This window comes from Ixodes scapularis, unplaced genomic scaffold (assembly GCF_016920785.2).
Source record: "Ixodes scapularis isolate PalLabHiFi unplaced genomic scaffold, ASM1692078v2 PGA_scaffold8__174_contigs__length_109621045, whole genome shotgun sequence".
Lineage (NCBI taxonomy): Eukaryota > Metazoa > Arthropoda > Arachnida > Ixodida > Ixodidae > Ixodes > Ixodes scapularis.
In genome coordinates this window covers 10,118,544-10,139,255 of record NW_024609883.1, presented here as the reverse complement: position 1 = coordinate 10,139,255, position 20,712 = coordinate 10,118,544, and the positions used below count along the sequence as shown (strand labels likewise).

The window sequence follows — 20,712 nt, the reverse complement described above, 5'->3', positions numbered from 1 at the left end:
CTTGCTCGTCTCGAAACTTGCCGCGCGTCACGGTTTTTCTTGTTTTTGCTCAGTAAGTGTTTTTTTTTTTTTAGTTTTTAGATATTATATTCGGGGATTTCATTTCGTAGTTGTGTTTATTAACGTGTCTTCTTTTCTTTTTTTATATATGTTTCTTTATAATATATACTTTTTGTTCGCCTTTTAATCGTGAGCATGTTTGCGTACGTGCGGTACGAAGACAAACACAGAGCTACCCTACAAAAAAAAAGGTTTAAAAATAAACCGGAATGAATCCGGAATTTCAAACCATCATATGGGCCCCTAAGCAAACCGGATTTCTAGAAACCGTAACATGAACCGGAAATGCCCAGTAATTGACCCAACCGTAATTGGTCGAAGTGGAAGCAGAACCGTATCTGGCCAATCCGTAGAGCTTCACCGGAGTGGGTCTAACCGTATATTAAACCGTATCAAGTAACACCGGAATATAATAGAAATAGTTTAATAGTGACATACCTACTGCTTCACCTTCCGATGTACTGCAGCTGATGCTACAGGCCATCCCTTACAAAAATGTCATATATAGACTTCTAATAAAAAATACAGATATGGATATATAAGGAATAGGGTAGATATGACCACATGTGCATATTCAGATCGTATCCGGATGGATATAGCCATATCTGTCCAACTCTTCATATACAATGTATAGACTGCTTTATATTGCCGCGCGCCAAGTAGGCAGCGCGGCCGTAGCCTAACGGTTACCGCGCTTGCCTCCCACGCGAATGGGCAGGGTTCGATTCCTGGCCGCGGCTACGCATTTTTGTTTACACTGTAATATGATATTCTGGTGAATTCGAGAACCGTCTAGCTGATTCGAGGTTAGAATGTTCTACGCGCCGAACCTTCTACATCGAATGCTCCAGAAGCCAACGCGTGTACAAAAGCGGCTCCGTCTGGCAAGCAGGAGTCAGTCTCGCCCCAGCGTTCGACTCTGCTGCCACGCCGACTTCAAAACCCGCGACGCTCTGTTATTATCTTTTATTCTCTTTTATTTTTGGCACAAGTTCGCCACATTAAACGTTTATTTCTTCCTGTTTATTTGTTGTTTTTGGTCACCACCCGTGACATTTTGGTGGAGGTGCGGGGTACCGCATGCCCGTGCAGCGCTCCCCTCCAAGGGCCCGCAGCGCAAGTCCGATTCCCGGCTTGGTGAGAAGACCACTCACCGCGGAACCTGAACCTCGGACCAGCCGCCGCATTAAGGGAGAGGATCCTGAGTGCGGTCTGCTGCCGGACAAGCCGAGGCCCAAGAAGACGGCGATGGCCAACCAGTCGGAGATCGCGGCCGCTTCTGCCGTCGTATACTTGCCCGTCGCACCCCGGACTCCGGCGCCTTTCACCGGGGAGATCCACGAGGACGTTGAAGATTGGCTACAACGTTACGAAAGAGTGGCCCGCCATAACTGATGAACACCGGAGCAGTGCCTTCAGAACGTCTACTTTGCTCTGGAAGGAACGGCACGCACCTGGTTCGAGAACCACGAAGCGACCATTGCGTCGTGGGAAGAATTCCAGGCCGAGCTGCGACGGACCTTTGCCAACCAGCACCGACGGCAGCGTGCCGAAGAACTCCTGCGAGCGAGAACTCAAGGGCCGACCGAGAGCGTCACAAGCTTCGTCGAAGACGTTCTCCACCTCATGAATCGCGCCGACCCAATCGGTCCTGAAGAGAAAAAGCTGCGAGTCTTGATGCGCGGCGTCAAGGAAAACATCTTCGGTGGCCTTGTTCGCAACCCACCAACTACTGTCGATGAATTCGTCGCCGAGGCAACTAACATCGAGCGGGCCCTGTCAATCCGAGTCACCCACTACAACCGACTCGCCGGCACGCCTGCAGCTTCGACGCTGACGTCTTCCCGATTCGACGAGGGCGGCATCAGCGCTGAAAATCCTCGCGCAATTGTCCACGACATCGTCCGGGAAGAGCTCAGGAAGCTGCTGCCTGCTGCCAACCAGCCGGCTTCGCTGTCGATAGCCGAAGTGGTACGCGAAGAAGTTCAGCGGGCAATTCAACCGGAGACTCCTGCCAACGTGGCCGCAGCCGATGAGCCGACAATCACATACGCCGCAGTGGCCCGACGACCGCCGCCAACTGCACAACATTGCCCGGTGGCGCCACGACGAGACCCACCACCGCAGGCGTACCCCCGACGCAACGACGAAGTACGTCAGTACGACCGCCGAGAACAGCCGGCGCCAAGGAAAACCGACGTGTGGAGGACAGCGGATCGACGACCCATCTGCTACCACTGCGGGGAGGCCGACCATATCTACCGCCGTTGTCTTTACCGGCAAATGGGCCTGCGTGGGTTCCACCCGAACGACCCACGCCCGAGGTACGGGGAACGCCCACGCGACATCGAGGAGTACCTCCGACGCTCGCCCTCCCCAGTGTCGTCTCTCCGCCGTGAAGCCTGCTCCCCATCGCCACGACGTTCAGCGTCCCCAGTGTCACGACCCCACCGAGAAAGCGTGTCTCCCCTGCGTCGCCGGGAAAACTAAGTGCGGCAACTCCTGGAGGTGGCGCTGCCGAAGACGACCGTAGTAAAGAGCCTCCAAGAACGACGGAGCGCTCCCACTCTCTCGACGGTACGGACAACAACGACGTCCCTGCATCGGTGTCCAACAACCTAAACGTTATAATCGACGGCCACGACGCATCGGCACTTGTGGACACCGGAGCAGACTACTCAGTCTTGAGTGGGAGGCTCTCTCGCCGCCTGCGAAAAGTCATGACGCCATGGGATGGACCCCAAATACGAACCACCGGAGGACATCTCATCACGCCAGTCGGGAGATGCACTGCTCGCGTCGAAATCTACGGTGAAACGTGCCCTGTGAAGTTCATCGTTCTGCAAGACTGTTCGAGGGACGTTATCCTCGGAATGGACTTTCTCTGCGAGTATGGCGCCGTCATCGACCTCGGGGCCAACCAGTTGACGCTGCGAAAACCTGCTTTACCGCCGGTGGAGACCAACACGACGTCAACCGCGATCCGAGTTATCGCCGACCATGTGAACCTACCGCCGCGGTCGAGTGTCTTCGTCACCGTTATAGCCGACGCAGCCATGCACGGTGAAGCTCTTCTGGAAGGCAGCGTCCAACTGCTCCTCGATAAAGGAATTGGTGTCGCAAGAGGCGTAACGGATTTCCAAGAAAGACGTACAACTGTTCTTGTGACGAACTTTCGAGAGGAGCCGCAGCACCTAACGAAGGGTACCAACGTGGGCCACATTGAGGAGCTTCAGGCGCCAGTCGTGGTCACCGCAATCTCCGAAGAAACCTCGTCGTCACAACAGAACAGCACGCCGCCGCCGCCGATCGACATTGACCCCGAGCTCCCAGCTCCTAAGCGCCGGCAACTGGTTGATCTCCTCGCTGAATACCGTGACTGTTTTGCCACGTCGTCGAAAGTTCGCTAAACACCAATGGCGAAACATCGCGTTATTTCCGACGACGGCGCGCTCCCTGTCCACCAGTCGCCGTATCGAGTCTCCTTAAAGGAAAGGAAGGTGATTCAGGACCAAGTCCAAGAAATGCTCGACGACGACATCATTCAACCCTCAAGAAGTCCATGGGCGTCCCCAGTCGTCCTTGTAAAGAATAAGGACGGAACCCTGCGGTTCTGCGTGGACTATCGTCGACTGAACGCTGTGACGAAGAAGGACGTCTGTCCGCTCCCCCGCATCGACGATACGTTAGGCCGACTCCGCCACTCCCGATATTTTTTCGTCGATGGATCTGAAGAGTGGCTGCTGGCAGATTGAAGTCGACGAACGCGAACGGGAGAGAACTGCCTTCGTCACTCCCGACGGACTGTACGAATTCAAAGTGATGCCGTTCGGGCTTTGTACTGCGCCAGCCACATTCCAGCGTGTCATGGACACCGTGCTGGCAGGTCTGAAATGGCAGAGCTGCCTCGTCTGCCTCGACGACGTCGTGGTATTTTCACGAGATTTCGACGAGCACCTGAAACGACTTCGAGCCGTGCATCAAGCCATCAAGACCGCCGGCCTGTCACTCAAGCCAACAAAGTGTCGATTCGCCTATGGTGAACTTAAGTTCCTTAGCCACGTCGTGAGCAACAAGGGTGTTCTCCCTGACCCCGAGAAGACCCGCTCCGTGGCTGCATTTACGCCGCCGTCTGACAAAAAGGCCGTGAGAAGATTCCTCGGACTTTGTGCCTACTACAGACTATTTGTTCGGGACTTCGCCAAGCTGTCCGCACTGCTGACGCACCTCACGAAGGACGTCGTAAAGTTCGAATGGACAGACGAACACCAGCGGTCATTCGATGAGCTGAAACGAAGACTCCAGACGCCCCCGATTCTTGGCCATTTCGACCAGTTCGCTGATACAGAGATCCACACGGACGCCAGTAACACCGGACTTGGCGCGGTGCTTGTTCAAAGGCAGAACGGGGCAGAGGGAGTCGTCGCATACGCGAGTCGGACGCTGTCTAAGGCGGAGAGGAACTACTCTACAGCGGAAAAGGAGTGCCTAGCTGTCGTCTGGGCAATAACAAAATTTCGCCCATATCTGTATGGAAGTCCTTTTCGGGTGGTCACGGACCACCAGTCGCTCTGCTGGCTCGCGAATCTGAAAGACCCCTCTGGACGGCTCACCCGGTGGAGCCTACGACTGCAGGAGTTCGACATGACCGTTGTGTACAAGTCCGGCCGGAAGCACCATGACGCCGACTGCCTGTCAAGAGCTCCTGTCGAGGCCGGTCCTGCCTGTATCAAAAACGACGACGATGAGTGTTTCCTCGGCGCTTTGGACGTCAGCGACATGGCAGCACTCCAACGAGACGACCCTGAACTGCGAGCGCTCATCGAGCACTTAGAGGGACAAGCGAGTTCGGTTCCCCGTGCTTTCTTAAAAATCCTGCATACATTCTCCATGCAACGAGGGGTGCTGTACAAGGAGAACTTCGTCAACAACAACACAGCATGGCTGTTGGTTGTTCCTGCCAGCCTTCGAGACGAAATATTCCAAGGATGCCATGACGACCCAACGGCTGGACACCTTGGCTACAGCAGGACGCTCGCCAGGATTCGAGAAAAGTACTACTGGCCGAGGCTACCGAAGACCGTTCACCTATACATTCGATCATGCCACGAGTGTCAGCGACGCAAGAAACCGCCAACGAAGCCGTCAAGACTTCTGCATCCGATTTCTCCCCCGTCTATGCCGTTCCAGCAGATCGGAATGGATTTACTTGGCCCTTTCCCATCGTCAACGTCGGGAAACCGCTGGATTATCGTCGCCACCGATTATCTCACACGGTACGCCGAGACGAAAGCCCTTCCAGCAGGCACGGCTGTTGAAGTCGCCAAGTTTTTCAGTGAGTCCATTGTCCTCCGGCACGGCGCCCCTGAAGTCCTCATCACAGACCGTGGATCTTCGTTCATGGCCCAGCTGACGCAAGAGATCCTTCGTCTCAGTGGCACCGGCCACCGTCGAACTACTGCATACCACCCGCAGACCAACGGGCTGACCGAGCGACTCAACCAGACAATCGCCGATATGATGTCTATGTACGTCGACGTAGAGCACAAGACGTGGGACGAGGTGTTGCCCTACGTCACGTTCGCCTACAATACGGCGGTTCAGGAGACCACTAGATTCACCCCTTTCCAGCTGGTACATGGTCGGAAGGTAACGACCATGCTGGACGCAATGCTGCCCCATGAGCCATCTGACAATGAGAGCGACGACGCCCAGGCGGTTGCTCAACGCGCCGAAGAAGCCCGCCAGCTCGCCCAACTCATGATTCAAGACCAGCAACGCGTCGACGTGGGCCGCTACAACCTTCGTCGCAGGGACGTTCACTTCCAGCCCGGAGACAGGGTGTGGGTGTGGACGCCCATCTGTCGCCGCGGCCTCAGTGAGAAACTGCTGAAACGGTACTTTGGACCATACAAGGTATTTCGTCGCCTCGGCGAGCTGAACTACGAGGTGATGCCCGACGGAACAAGAACATCATCACGCCGCCCACCACGACCTGAAGTCGTCCACGTCGTGCGCCTGAAGCTGTACTACGCTCGATAGGGCTCTGGATCTTATGTGTTTCAAATGACTCTTTAGTTTGCCGTTCTTTTTATGTGCTTTGTTTTGTGTTGCATCGGGGCGATGCACTTTTTAAGGGGGGAGTAATGCCGCGCGCCAGGTAGGCAGCGCGGCCGTAGCCTAACGGTTATCGCGTTTGCCTCCCACGCGAATGGCTAGGGTTCGATTCCTGGCCGCGGCTACGCATTTTTGTTTATACTGTAATGTGATGTTCTGGTGAATTCGAGAAGCGTCTAGCTGATTCGAGGTTAGAATGTTCTGCGCGTCGAACCTTCTATATCGAATGCTCCAGAAGCCAACGCGTGTACAAAAGCGGCTCCGCCTGGCAAGCAGGAGTCAGTCTCGCCCCAGCGTTCGACTCTGCTGCCACGCCGACTTCGACGCCCGCGACGCTCTGTTATTATCTTTTGTTCTCTTTTATCTTTGGCACAAGTTCGCCGCATTAAACGTTTATTTCTTCCTGTTTATTTGTTGTTTTTGGTCACCACCCGTGACAATATCATCCCGTGTTTTGGGCCTGGAAAATAGGGTACCCACCCCATATAAAGCAGTTTTCATGTGATGCTCCTTCTTGCATCACATTAAAATTATTGCCATGGGGCAGGTACGATACTTTCAGGTCCAGACAAGGGATCATATAATGCATTTCTATGAATATCCACAAATTATACATTTTACTGCTATCCCACACTGCCAAACGTGTGTTTATGTAGATACATCGACAGAATAGGCCACTGACCAATCGTTATTGGCCTGGTTCGAAATTTGTAATTCCGACAAATATGTATGCTACAAAGATAAAATGCAGGCGATCGCTAGTTAGGAAAGATGTCATTCGACGTCGGAATATCACAGCCCTTTGGCGGGGTTGGTTGTCGAGGGAGCACAGAGAATATGGTATGCAAAAAAAGTTTTATACATAAAAGTGCCAAAACTCCAAACAAGCACTTTTGCCGTTCAAGAAAAAATATCGTAATATCACACGGACAATCATTAAAATAAACTAAAAATGTAATAGCACACAGACACCTATTAAAATAAAACAAAAGGAAAGCACAATTAAGCTGTAAACTATACGAAAGTTCCAAAGTCGTTGATTCTTACTCACAGGGTCAAGTCCTGATTCAACTCTCCGGTCGAACACATCAGTTTTGACAAGGGCTTGCTTGCTAGCCTCGTCGTTGAAGTCCTTCCTTGCACCGTGCAATGTTCAAAGTCCCCCAGTCGCTCCTCGCTGGCCTTGTTTTTCCGTTCGATCCCGAAATCATCCCTTGTGATCATATTAGCAGAAAACAAACAGCGCAAGGAAAAGGACAGAGTAGAAGGCGGTAGACACACACAGCGCCTTCTACTCTGTCCTTGTCCTTGCGCTGTTTGTTTTCCGCTAATATGAATGACCAACTAGCCCAATCGTCAACACTACCTTGTGATCAACACATCGCACACACACACGCACAAAGGCACCATTGTTTGCCGGAAGCAATACAAGATGGAAAGGTCATTACTGCTCCTTGAACACGACGATGTCACCACCGTTTCCCGGACTAGAAAATGACGAGGGCATCATATCTTTAACTAAAACTTAATAAAAGAAGAAATAAATAAATAATGAACACATAAGTAACAAAAACAGGGACTAAATCACGAGAAAAACCTGAAATAATGAACACACAAATAAAAAAGAATAAAAACACGGACTTACACAGGCAGCCATATTTGTTCAATTAACAATGAGGTTTAAGTCTGATAAAAAAAATATTCCTGCTGTGCTAAACATCACCAATATAGTGTGTAAACTAGGCGATTTTGAGCAAAGCAGGAATATTTCTGATCATATTCAAATGTCATTGCGAACTCAAAACGTGTGGCTACTTGCCTAGGTTCTTCATATTACTATTCTTTTGAATTCTGTGTTCATTTCGTGGCTGTTCAGGACCAGGCGGAACTCGGTGGTGCTCTCTCCATTCTGACCTTACTTCGGACAGCTCTGTAACCATAGAGAGAAGCACTAGCTTCTCTACTTAATCCCACCCCTTCTCCTTGGAGATACCCTCCGTGTATGCTGTAATAGAGCACCTGAAGAACAAGTGTGTAAGTAGTCATTCTATTGTGTTGTCGACCAAGAAGCTCCAATTTCTATCTTAAGGATAGCAGTGAGGGAGAGGGATGACTTTTAAGGGCTTCCTATTTTCGTTTTTTTCCCGTTTCTTTTTTTTTTTTTTTTGTTCTTTGCTTTTTTCTTTGTATTTTGTGCTATTCTCCTTATCACGATCTGAAAAGTCAATCTAGACGTTGAGAAGAACGAAGTAGTCAAATACACGAGAGTTGTAAGTTCAGCGCGTGTGCTTGTCTTCCTGAGCTTCACCCCTGTTGGTGTTAGACTGGTGGCAGCTGATGAAACCCGTTTGCTCTACTGACGTCTAACCCCTGGTTAGCTTAGTTGGTAGAGCGCTCCACCTCTAATGGATACCCGGACCAGGCGGATTTTTTCGGTCGCTCACCAGTCACGTAGCTGTGTTTGGAGATTTGTGTTGGTCCTTTGTCCCTCTTGTTCCCCTTCTCCAGGGATTATTTTCGTCATTCTTGTCCAGCTCGCTTGCACCTTTGCATTTAATTGCATTATAATCCATTCTATTATTTCTGCAACATTAAAATGACTCTGAAAGTGCGAGCACCTACAGGGTGTATTCCCCCAAGTCTTGCAAGTGTTGAGTTGTAGGTACAGAGCCCTGGTTGCGTCCATATGCGATATATGACCAAATACCACAAAGACTAACACTGCAAACCTCTCCGAAAACCAGTGGGCGCGGTGGCGAGCGGCAAAAGTGGTGCTCTTCACCACTCTCGCCGTTTGTTCGCGTTTGTGTGTTGCTACTAACAAGCGCACCAATGGGAAGGCTCAGCCATTATTGGGAACACTAAATAAACAAATACAAAATACAGATACAACACACAGCAACACTGGATGCAAGTAGTGACGCACTTCTGTTGGGGTTCTGTGGATATTTATACAGCATGTAGTTGGTGAGCCATTTGAAAGTAGCGACGAGTTGCTCGCTGTAGATGGGCAATTTAGCCAGTGCAGTATGACTGCTAGCCTGGAAACTTGAACCTGCACCACGCAATAGTGATACACGACCGCATGCCGGTACGATGCTTATCTAGATCAAAATGGCCAGGGTGGGGATTGAACCCAGGATCCCTGAATTCTACAGCGCAAGCTTTTGTTCTATGTGCTCCGAGCTGATGTGCGCTAGCTCAGTCGGCCGCTGATCCCCAACGCAAGGCCATGCAACGCACTTCTGTTGTAAACTCAGCATTCCGCTTATGAATGGAATGCGCAATTTTCCTAAAGGCTTTCATTCCACGTGAGTGGCAACAGAATTGCTAAAGGCGAGCCCATAAATACAGTCTGTGTTAAAAGCAATCTTAGCAGCAATAAGTTGCTATTATATTGCTCAATATATAGAGCACCTTACCATGACCAGCCTTGGCAGTCTTCCATCAAGCCAGGACTTCAGCTGCGGAGGCTGTCATTTTGTGTCGCATCAGGTCACTCACATCAGGATGGCGAAAGTGAATGCAAACGTCTAATTGGGAAAGGCTGCAGTAAGTAAAAAGATGAAAACACAGATTAGAATATATGATAAAAAATATCATGGACCAACTTGAAAAAGGGGCACAAAAAGACAAGGACCAAAGGACAGGAACACGTAGGACGCAGACTGGCGCACATTCGCAACTCAATCTATTGAATAAAAAAGAAAATAAGTAAGAGGATGAGAGAAATCAGAAAGGCTGTACTCGGAGAATGTGAGCTTCAGGAACCGGGGCGTGAGGCAAAGATGTCAGGTAGATTGTTTTATAGACACTCTAGAATTAGCAACAGATTTTCCATGTATTAAAGTGTTCAGTTCATTCTGATTGAACATCTTGAAATATAGCACACAAAAAACAAGGAATAAAGGAGAGGAATACATACACTACATACGAGTGCAGACTCCCAACACACATAAATTAGAGGAAAAAAAAAGAATGCGTTAGGAGCTTTAGCAAAAGTTCAAACAGGTCCAAGTGGGCCGTGCTAATTCACCCATACGCATAATACTGTAAAAACAATTTCCTCGGCAGCTCAGGTAACAGACGGATGTACGGACAAATCGCTCACCCATACTACGAATAATAAAAGCATAAAATAATTCTCTTCTATGTTTTTATAGTATCTCCTAATTATTCACGTTTTTCCTAAGGATGTAAACAGTGCATAGGTAGGTGACAATCCACCGTAGATTTTAGAGAAAAATTGAGCTCTCTTTATGTACTAGCCATCCATTTGTTACCTTCCTAACATAAAAATTGTTTTCTCTTTTTTTTGTAATTGGCTCTTGCTAACAGGTAAATCAGCGCGTTCCACTTGGGCCTGTGCTCGAGCCCTACCACATTTTTATTTCTCCCTTCTCTGATTTATGCGAGTTCAGTTTGCGCTCGCATGAGGTCTAAGTGTTACTCTCCCTTTCTCCTTGACTTTTTGCGAACTATTTTTCAAGATGTTCAATTAGTACCAGCTCACCACCTTACTACAATCATGCAACAACTAAAAACAATTACAACTTACACCATTCGCTAAAGTCAGTACCAAACGAAAAATCAGGGCTAGGGTGAGGTATGTGTAACGCCTCACCCTAGAAATTTACAAGCACATGCTTGTAAATTTCCCTAGAATCTTGTAATTATTACTTGATAGCCTCTAAAAAACAGCCGTATGAAAAGTGTAAATGCTTTAATAATTAAAGCAGCCTGAGTGTTTCTGGTAGTCTGAAATTCGTTGCACGTGCGTTGGATCATACAAAACACGTGTACAGCAAATGATATTTCGAGCTCGACATTTCGCGATGTATAAGTGCCGGTGTCAAAACTTATTTCAGGGGCACAAATTTCTGCGATCGAAAGAGGTATGCTATGCATCAATAACCGTGGGGTGAATTCATTGCGGCACCAATTTTTGGCAATCCTTTTCTGATTCCGAATCGCGAAAATGAAATTGTTTGGAAACGACTGGGAGGTGGAAGCTACGGGCTTGCTCGATCAATCAATCGCCGCTTTTTGTCGGGTCCAGCTCTCCGCACGCAATGGCGTCGGCGATGGAGGGGCACCGCACCGCGCGCTTCCAGACATTCTTGTTTACCAGTAAACAATACGGCTGAGGAGGCAATCAACCCACCCCCCTCCTCTTCCGCCCTTGACCCCCACCCCGCCACCCTCCGTCTCCCAAAGACTTCCGCCACTACTGATGGACGTTGAGCGAGTACAGCCTCTGCATCGGGGAAAAAAGAAGAAAAACAGTCTCGCGTAACGCCATTCGCGCACAATTAATAATAGTGGTAAAAGCAAGCGATCTACAGACAATAACAAGCCTTCTGAACGCAGAAAATAAGCTAGCTCTAACGAACAAAGAAACAAACTTACTTCGGATCCCTTGCATGATCTTGGCTGCTGAGCTGATTTGACGTAGTTCCACGTGTCACAGTCGCTTCCGTCTTTTTCGGACACGTTTAAAACTAAGGCCTGTTCCACGCATCACGGCTAATCGGGAAATTTAACCGTTAGCCGGTCGTGAACGCAGGCATTCAAACTGTTCAAACGCACACGGCCGACACGCCGTGTGCGTGTCGCCCGTGAACTAGAAAGATAATTCATGACTGCCTGGAGCTGCGCCGGTATCTTTCTAGTTCTCTGAGCACATCTTCTCTTTATTTTCACCTCCTTCACCCGCAAGGTCTTTGTCATCTCATTGCAACCAACATCTGCCGGGCAAGGTTGCTCGCCCGCAGCATCAGAAAGAAGATACTTCTTGACGAGGTACGGCATTTCTTCGGCTTCATTGAGCCATCACAGGGGCATGCCCAACGAGTTTCGAAGATTCTGAAATCAGAGGCATGGCGCCAAGTACGCATTCTCACTGATTTTCTCAGGGTGAAATCTTTCAGCCCCAACGCTTTTTCAAACCACATCACAGTGACAAGATACACCACGGAGTACCTTTGGAAGATGTGTTTCCTCCCAACATGGAAACAACATCTAGCACGAAGAGTTACGACGGCACCAAAAAGCTTGCCGCTCCAGATCATCGGGGACGTATCTCTTTCGGCACCTGCCCGACGCGTGCTCGAACGAGGGCCTAAGTTCTGCCTCCCACCAAGGCAAGACGCCATCGATAAGGTCCTAATGGTAAGGGAAATTGCGTCCAAAGCACCTCAGGGAACATCATCGCAAATCATCAATGAGGGACTTGAATGCCTGGCCAGCTTACGCAACCAGGACACTACAAATATGACATTTGCCTCAACGGTGCAGGAACTACGCCGCAAAGGCTGTGCCTCTCCGACAAAGAGGGAGGTTTTGTAGCCCTGGATGCGGGGTCGTATGGAGAAAAAGCCCAACAAGCCATGACGAAGAACTTCAAAAAAGTAGATCCAAAACAAACTCTATCAGCAAAAAAAGCCATCCTCAAATTACTTGAAAAGGAGCAATGCAGAAGCCTCATCACCAAAATCAGAGGATCGCAACAAGGCGAATTGTGTGTCTTTTTCTCGGCAAAAACACACAAAAACAATGCTCCTTTTCGCGCCATAGTATCAGAGAGACACACGTGGCAAAGTAATGTGTCACAGGTCTTGGCGAAGATTCTAGCACAAGTTAAAGTAAACGACCCCTTCAGAATACCAAACTCGGACCGAGTGATTTCCTTTCTTCAGGAAAAAGGATGTGAAATAGTATTGGGGTTCTCCTTAGATATCACGGACATGTATTATTCGATTCCCCATGCCGCTCTCCTGATGATCCTCCGAACAACCATCGAGGAGCAGGGCCTTCAATGCTTCCAGAATGCAGCTGGTATGAGCCTCGATAGCTTCTTGGAGCTTCTAGAAATCTACCTCACAGCGACTGTGATATCACACCAGGAGCAACGCTATGTACAGAAAAGTGGAGTATGCATAGGATCCCGAGTAGCCCCATACTTGTGCGATTTGTACCTTGCAGCATGCGGTAAGAATATCCAAGAAAATCTAAAAGATCAACGCATCGAGGTCATTTTCAGGTATGTGGATGACTTTCTCATACTGTGTAATTCAGAAGCAGACGAGCCCAACAACGGGTGCTTAGATGCTGTTTTACGCACCTTTAAACACAGCTGTCCAGGACTATCTTTCACCCAGGAACTTCCAGCAAACCAGTCCATACGGTTTCTGGATCTCTCCTTGGAGTTCAGAAATACCCATGTGTGCTGGATGTATGCAGCCCGCTCATGTAAAGGATTCCTTCCAAGCAACTCCGAACACTCAAGAACTGTAAAACGAGGGATGGCAACCAAAGCTCTCGCCTCGGAATTACAAAAATCTTGCCCCCATAGAGTCGGCCGTAGCTTTCAAAAACAGCTCTGTAGGCTTCAGGACTCTGGTTACGCAAGTACACTCCTAATACCGGTATGCGAGACCCTCTGCAAGAAGGTGCGGCAAAAATAGGAAACCAATGCACAACCAACGAAAAAAAAGCCCCCCAAACCTCTTGTGGTGATGCCATACATCCACGGGATAGCGCATCGCCTAAAAAAGATCGCCGGGCGACAAGGCGTACAGGTCGTATGCTCAGCCCCCAACAAGGCTTATGCTATGTGCCGTAAGGTAAATTCTAAGAATGATCAAAATCCGAGGTCTACCTGTGGCACCGCGCACCGAACAACGTACGCCCCGTGCGAAAAAGGAGTTGTGTACCGTATTCCGCTGTCATGTGGCAAAAGCTACATTGGACAAACTGGGCGGTGTATTAACGACCGCACCAGGGAGCATGCAGCTTCCGTTGGCGCACTAATGTCAGGTGGCCATCCTCCGGCGCATTGCCGAGTATGCCAATGTGCTCCTGATTTCGAAAACATCACCATCGTCGGAAAGCACAGAAACCAGCTCGCAAGGGAAATCCTGGAATCTCTAACTATTGAGGCGCACGGGGATGACTGTGTGAGTGCCGCCTCCATAACGCTATTTTCGAAAGAAAAACTGTATCTTCTGGGAGCGCCCCAAGTGGGGAACCAAATCAGGAAGATGTGAACGCTAGCTACCAAATGTCATACAGAAGAAGAAGTTACCCCAGGGATCTCATTCGTTTAATTTATGAGGGTAGATGAAAAATAAAAAATAAAAAATTCCAGTAAATAAATAGTTTAATTCATGAGGGTAGATGAAAAGGAAAAGGAAGAATTTCAGTAAATGGTTGATAGTCCAGCAGTGTATGTCTCTTTTTCTCCACTCTTTGGTTTTTACTTCTACGTTCAGCTGGAAACCTTCAGGATTTCTTCGGTCTAGACTTTGTCCAATTTGCCTTTTAACCGAATTTGGCAAGGAATGGCTTGTTCGAACCGCATATTGTGTGTCTAGAATTCCTTCAATTGTACTTTTAACCGGATTCCAAAAATCACAGTTTGTGCGAACCGATTAGGAAAATCACGGTTTGTGTGAACCGGAATTTGTCTGTCTGGAATTCCTCCAATTTGACTTTGAAGCGGATTAGGAAAATCACGATTTGTGCGAACCGGAATCTGTCTCTCCGGAGTTGCTCCGATTTGAATTTGAACCGGATTAGGAAAATCACGGTTTGAGCGAACCGGGATTTGCCTGTCTGGAATTCCTCCAATTTGACTTTGAACCGGATTAGGAAAATCACGGAATGAGCGAACCGGAATTTGCCTCTCCGGAATTCCTCCAATTTGACTTTGAACCAGATTTGAAAATTCACGGTTTGTGCAAACCGGAAGCCGCCTTTCCGGTGTGACTCCGGTATGATTTTAGTCCGGATTTCGCTTTCCGGACTAATTTTAAGCCGTTATTTTTGCTAGGGATATAGTTCCAATTTCGTTAATTAAGCGGTTTACGCCAGAGGACGTAGAAGAATTTAATCATCAAAAGACGAAGATGGTCTTTTGGATGGCCGAGGACGGCACCCAGCGCGGCTACTACAAGGAAAAGATCCTCAAACTCGGAGGTAAGTCAAGGTATATGTATAGATGGTAGCGAAGCTTCCATAGAAGCCCATAGGCGCAAAAGATGGCGGCTCATGGGGCGCAGCGCCATCTGTTAGTTGCGCGGCATTGTCATTAGTCATGCTCGCCCGTGACGTACAGGAAGTGACGCTTCATTAAAAAGGAACAAAGAAACACGATATGACGCATTTTCCTCAAGATTGCGACGTCACGATTGTTTTCGGCGCGAAATTTAAATGATTTTTGCCGGTGGCGCGAAATTTGAAGTTTTTCAGATGTACTTCATGCCTGCTACCGTCCTTCAAACCTTGCTTCACGCCTAATAGCCTTGTTTGTATCAGTCACTCCCATGTAATCCCTCTTCCAAAAGAACCAGTTTTTTATCAGTTCTGGGAACCACCAATAAGTTACTATCTTCTTCAACTAAGCAGTGTGTTACAGCACGCCTTTGAAGGCGTACTTATCATTGTAACAACGGCTTGTTCGCCAAGAAAGACAAAAAGGCACAAGCTTGGTTTACACAGTTTATTATATAAAAACTTACAACAGCACCACTGAACACTTGAAGATAGATATGGCATTAAAACGAAGTGAAATAAGGTCTGGACAACTCTATGCACGCACTTAATACTCTCAACGAGAGGCACGTTTACGCATTTATCTTGCACTGTTCACGTTGAGAGCTCGTAACAAGATTTAACTATATCAATCACAGGTGGAGGTGCGGGGTTATGCATGTCTTTTGCATTTTAATGTCCACATGAATTAATGCTTCAAGAGATTAAAAATTGAGACGTTTCGTTATAGCACATGCGCTCGTCACACACATATTGTGCTCCACAGCTTGGCTATTTATGTGAGGATTAGTACGCAGGAAACTGCCACAAAATTACAGGAAAGAAAGCATTAGAAAAAGGATAATAATTCGCTTTGTGGCAAATTGTTAGCACCATACTGACTCACTGAGTTACCTTTCATCGCAGTTTGATATACTTTTGTATACCTCACACAACCAAACATTAATCCAGGTTTATGTCTCAAGTCGTCACACTGCACAAGAAAACATCGAGGTCAACGCTTCTTCTCACATACTCTTCAATAATGCACAGGGTGTGTGAGGTGTCTACCAACCAGGAAAACTTAAAATATTTAAGTAAGGCGGATTATATTTAAAGAACAGGGTAATATAAAGGGAACCGTAAAAAAGTTCCTAATCAGTAAAAATGATAAGCGAAAGTGGAACGGCAGCGGGCAACGAAGCCCGATGATTGCACAAGGATTTCACGTGGTGCCGCTGCACTGAATAACGTTGCCCGACACGTCACTAGGCAGCGCAGGCCACTAGGCACTCCCTGAACCGAAGTAACGGTCAACATTTTATCGAAATAGAGAGGAAAACCTTGGGAAAATTGGGAAATTTGGAATAAGTGATTTGGTAGACACCCTGTCCCATCATTCAGTGAGCAACGTCATCTAGCACTATACAGCGAGGGTCGAATGAATCTAACATGTTTTACTTAGAACGAAAAAATTAGTTTTGCCTGCTGTGACACTGAAATTTTGATATTGATTCATTGAAAATTCAAGTTCATCTAGCTGAACCTATACGTTGATCGCACTGTCTGAGCATGCGAAACAAACTTTTACACTTTATTTAAAGTATGATAGATTCATTTGGTCATCGCAGTAGACAGTTTCGGCAAAGCGTGTGATAATTTAGAGGTATGTACTCGCACAATCCGGTATGCCAGCGTGATCGTTGAATGCAACACGTAAGACAAACTAAAGGGACTTCCTGTGGGCATAACGCAAGTGTTGTCTCATCTGCACAGCCTCTGGACTCGTTGCTGGGTTTTGCGTCTCGCAGCTGCATCAAGGAGCTCAGTATTTGTTTTACGGGCGAACCAACGCAGCCTCGCCCTTGTAAACAAAGCAAATAAATTACCATAGACATCCTCACTGCAGAGTGTCAGCAGCTTTTCGACCTTCTCATGAAGAGTGATGCACAACGCCTTCCCAACGCCTTCTTTCAAAACAAGACTGTCAATTGACGCCACAAAAACCTTCTCACAAGCTTGAACGAAAAAAACAAAGCAAGGTGATGGTTCCGAGAGGCTTCCAGAGCCTCCTTCAGCCGTTCCTTTCACACTCAAATACAACAACACTTGGCTGTCATCAGAAAAAGTGGCATTCTTGATTTGCAATTCACATTGCTGAGTCACGTTTTGACATGTGTGATATATGACAAACCTTGTTACAAGCCATCCAGCAAAGTAAACCATGTTGTTAAGTGATAATAAAGTGGGATAACTACAGGATGTGAGGTCAGCTGCACATTGTGGAAGTGAGCTTCCTAGACTAAGTGAAGCTGAGGGAGCTGAGAAACCAACCGGAAGAGCCGCTAAAAGAGTTGCCATGTCCTCTTCGCAGTTGCTCTTGTCAGACAGTTTAAACAAGTTGCTAACTAGGAGATGTCTAAAGGCTGCCTGAAACTGCCGGCAAGAGGAATTGGCGTTCGCACCAGACTTTGACCTTATTACGGAGAATGTGTTTTCGAGTGCATCTTGGTTGAGATGGCGAGTCAGGAGGTATCTGAAACCATACTCAGATGTCAGGTGCTCACAAATCAGCATAATAGACCGAATGGTCAAGGAGAAACCGCGAATGCAAGCAGGCTGCCGTGGGCACCCAAGAACGGTAAGGCTTTTGAACATATGAAAGCATTCTTTCAGAAACTCCTTGTGAACAGAGCCTTCGTGCATTGCAGACACATATGCACTCTTCCCGCGTTTCTGTGAGCTGTTCAAGCTATCAAAAAGACGATCCATTTTTTCAATAAACCGGGCCGTGTTGATAGCTTCAACTGGCAGTTGCTGGAAAGTTACCATGGCAAACATTGCAGCAGCACAGTGATTACTGAATATTTGCGCTGCTAGTTTCACTGACATTCTGGAGGCAAAAGTCAAATTAAAATGCTTCTCACTGAGCCTTGGCATGGATTGGATTTCAAGCTGTTTGTCTTTTTCGTAAGCTTCCCTGAGGAAAGAGCTTCTCAACGTGTGGTCCCCAACTTGAAAATTGTACTTGAAGAAAATATTTCGTAAGCACTTTAGCAGATGTGGAACATCAAATAGAAAAAAAAAAGTGGCTTCTCATTCACAGTTACGTAGGGCTTCTCAGGGGTAACAAGGCCATTAAAAAGATCAACCTTTTGATTGCCTTGGTCACATACGACAGCTACTGGCTCCAGGCCGGCTTTCACAAGCAAATTGTGGCACTGGAAAAGAAGGTCACGCAAAATGTTGGCAGGTGTTCCCCCATGAGCAAAACAATAGCCAAGTGGCTGTTTCCATGGCGTGCGAATGCCTTTAGCCATAAACACAAGAGCTTTGTTTGCAAGGTTATGGCCTCTTCCAGTGTTACTTTCTTCGAGCCCTTCAAACCTGTCCACAGAGGGGTTGTACGAGAGCTCTTTCGTGAGGTGCATCTCGTCAAAGGCAATAATGCATGGCTTGTCTTCTGGTGAAAAAGAAGCTGCACGTCTTTTGACTAGTTTGAAAACTTCTGGGTAAAAACCAACCCTCAGGGGAACACGCTGAAGCCAAAGCTGTAGCGACCTAACGGATGGGAGCCTCAACAATTGCCTACAGTACCGGTAACCCTTAGGGCTGTGAAAGTAGAAGCCCAAGGCAAAGGCTTTGTTCCGGCTGCACCACCGCCTACCGAACCTGCTCGCATTGGTCATCTTCAGCTGACCTTCCACAAGGGCAGCAATGGCTGGAGAGACAAGGCTACGTACACTTTCAACTATCTCAGTGACAGTCAGCATATGACGCCGTCGCTGCAGTCGTTGCTGGAGTCTCTTGTTATGTTTCCGAAGCTGTCGAAGTCTGGCCCTCAACACGTCCATCTTCCCCTTGCCCTCGGTGCGGGTGGCACAGGACCCTACAAGGGGAAAGCAAAAGCAATTATGAAACATTTCGAGAAATAATGAAATAAACAATGTGCCTCCACTGTAGAAAATGTGGAAGTACAAGTAAACTTTGTGCATCATGACGGACACCTACGTTGGTGAGGAACCGCAGAAGTCGAAGACACCGACGCATCATAATCGGTAGGGGAAGGTTCAGGTGCCCCCACATCGTTTCCTCCAGGCGGCGGGCCATGTCCATCCATCGCGCCTTGCATCGCGTATGTGTGATCCACTACAAAAAACAAAACAAAGGAAACAAAGTGACAGAGTGGTTGCAAAAAGCTGAACCAGCTATGACTGGTCAAGTACTACGCAACAAAGTAATCTTCAAAGACTGTCCTAAACAACGCACACTATGAAAACTTACCATGAACTCTGGTTGGAGGGCTAGTCTTCGTGCCAGAGGTCAGAGCCGTGAGACTGCTCCCCACATCTGCAAAGCAATGACGAGGCAATTAAAAAATATGTCAAAAACATCAGTCATTGTGTTGTTTCAGGAAATTCCTGCGGCATGTGACAAGCTGTAGCCCGTTGCAACCTAAGAACGAAGGGCGAGGGTAGGACGGGCCGGGGAGGAAGAAGCAGACGGAACGCTAGAGAAGAGAGAGGAAAACCTTCTCTCTTTAGCGTTCCGTCTGCTTCCTCCTCCCCGGCCCGTCTTACCCTCGCCCTTCGTTCTCAGGTTGCAGCGGACTACAGATTAAAAACATGGTCATACATGTTTTACATGTTTCCCAAAGATGTCTACTAACGACAGTTCCAAAATATATAAGAAACAAGGCCTGCAACACTTCTCCGCCAATATGCAATTGCTTTTACCTTCTTCTGTAGTGTGGTGCGCGTGACACCGTGATGATGTGGGCCCATCGGTGCTACTGCTGCTGGCCAGTGTGGGCTCGCCCTCGCTAGTGTTACGATACCGGGCCGAGCATGCTCCCACTTCCAAGCGTCGTGGACTCTGAAGATACTGAGGAGCGTTCACTGAGAGGAGAAGACGTTTATATACAGGAATATTTACATCGTCATCTTTCAGTTTTGGTGTCTGAGAAGGGAAGACTCTTTACGAGTCCGAGCACCGGCTAATGTAGCCTCCTTGAAGTGGCGAGGGGGTCCCTGTCCAAGATCCCGCGAGGGGAAAGGGCACTTTCGTCACCACGGGACGTCTCTGCAGTCTCCCGGGACGCGGACCTCCCACGTGGTCACACCCCGGACCAAGCATCCCTCTCGTCCCGTCTCCCAGAATAACGCGGGAAGAGGCAGCTCTCCCGATCACACGCCGAGACCCAAACGTCTCCACTTGTCTCCATCGTCGGTAAACACCCGGTCCGAAGGCCGAGGAAGCGGGCCCCCGTTTCTCAGCGGGGTGTCAGGGGGGTCAGCTCCCGCTGTGCCGGGTGGCCCGCTCGGCGTCGCCCGGAAGCCGCACCCCACCCACGCCGCGTCGGTCGGCATGTTCGGCGGCGCCAGAGTGCGGAGCCCGAGACTGGTCACTCGAGGGGTGGTCGATGGCGCTGCCAGGAAGCCGAGCCTGCTCTCTGGGTGGCCGATCATAACACTAGTCAGTTGGCCAGGGCTGCTGCTCCGG

At 48.6% G+C, this 20,712-nt stretch overlaps 1 protein-coding gene across 1 annotated transcript; it reads right to left on the bottom strand.

Annotated features, from left to right (window-relative positions):
* Positions 1–15,675: 15,675 nt before the first annotated feature.
* Positions 15,676–19,964, bottom strand: LOC115310004. Its single transcript, XM_029968280.2, has 4 exons — positions 19,947–19,964; positions 19,495–19,560; positions 19,222–19,359; positions 15,676–19,099 (listed from the first exon to the last, which is right to left on the bottom strand). Exon 4 carries the CDS (start codon positions 18,148–18,150, stop codon positions 16,975–16,977), a length of 1,176 nt encoding a protein of 391 aa, XP_029824140.2. The 5' UTR covers positions 18,151–19,099; positions 19,222–19,359; positions 19,495–19,560; positions 19,947–19,964; the 3' UTR covers positions 15,676–16,974.
* Positions 19,965–20,712: the final 748 nt, after the last annotated feature.

Excerpts from the sequence above, each read along its gene's own strand:
- LOC115310004 (XM_029968280.2), bottom strand. The coding sequence starts at position 18,150 with ATGCCAAGGCTCAGTGAGAAGCATTTTAATTTGACTTTTGCCTCCAGA.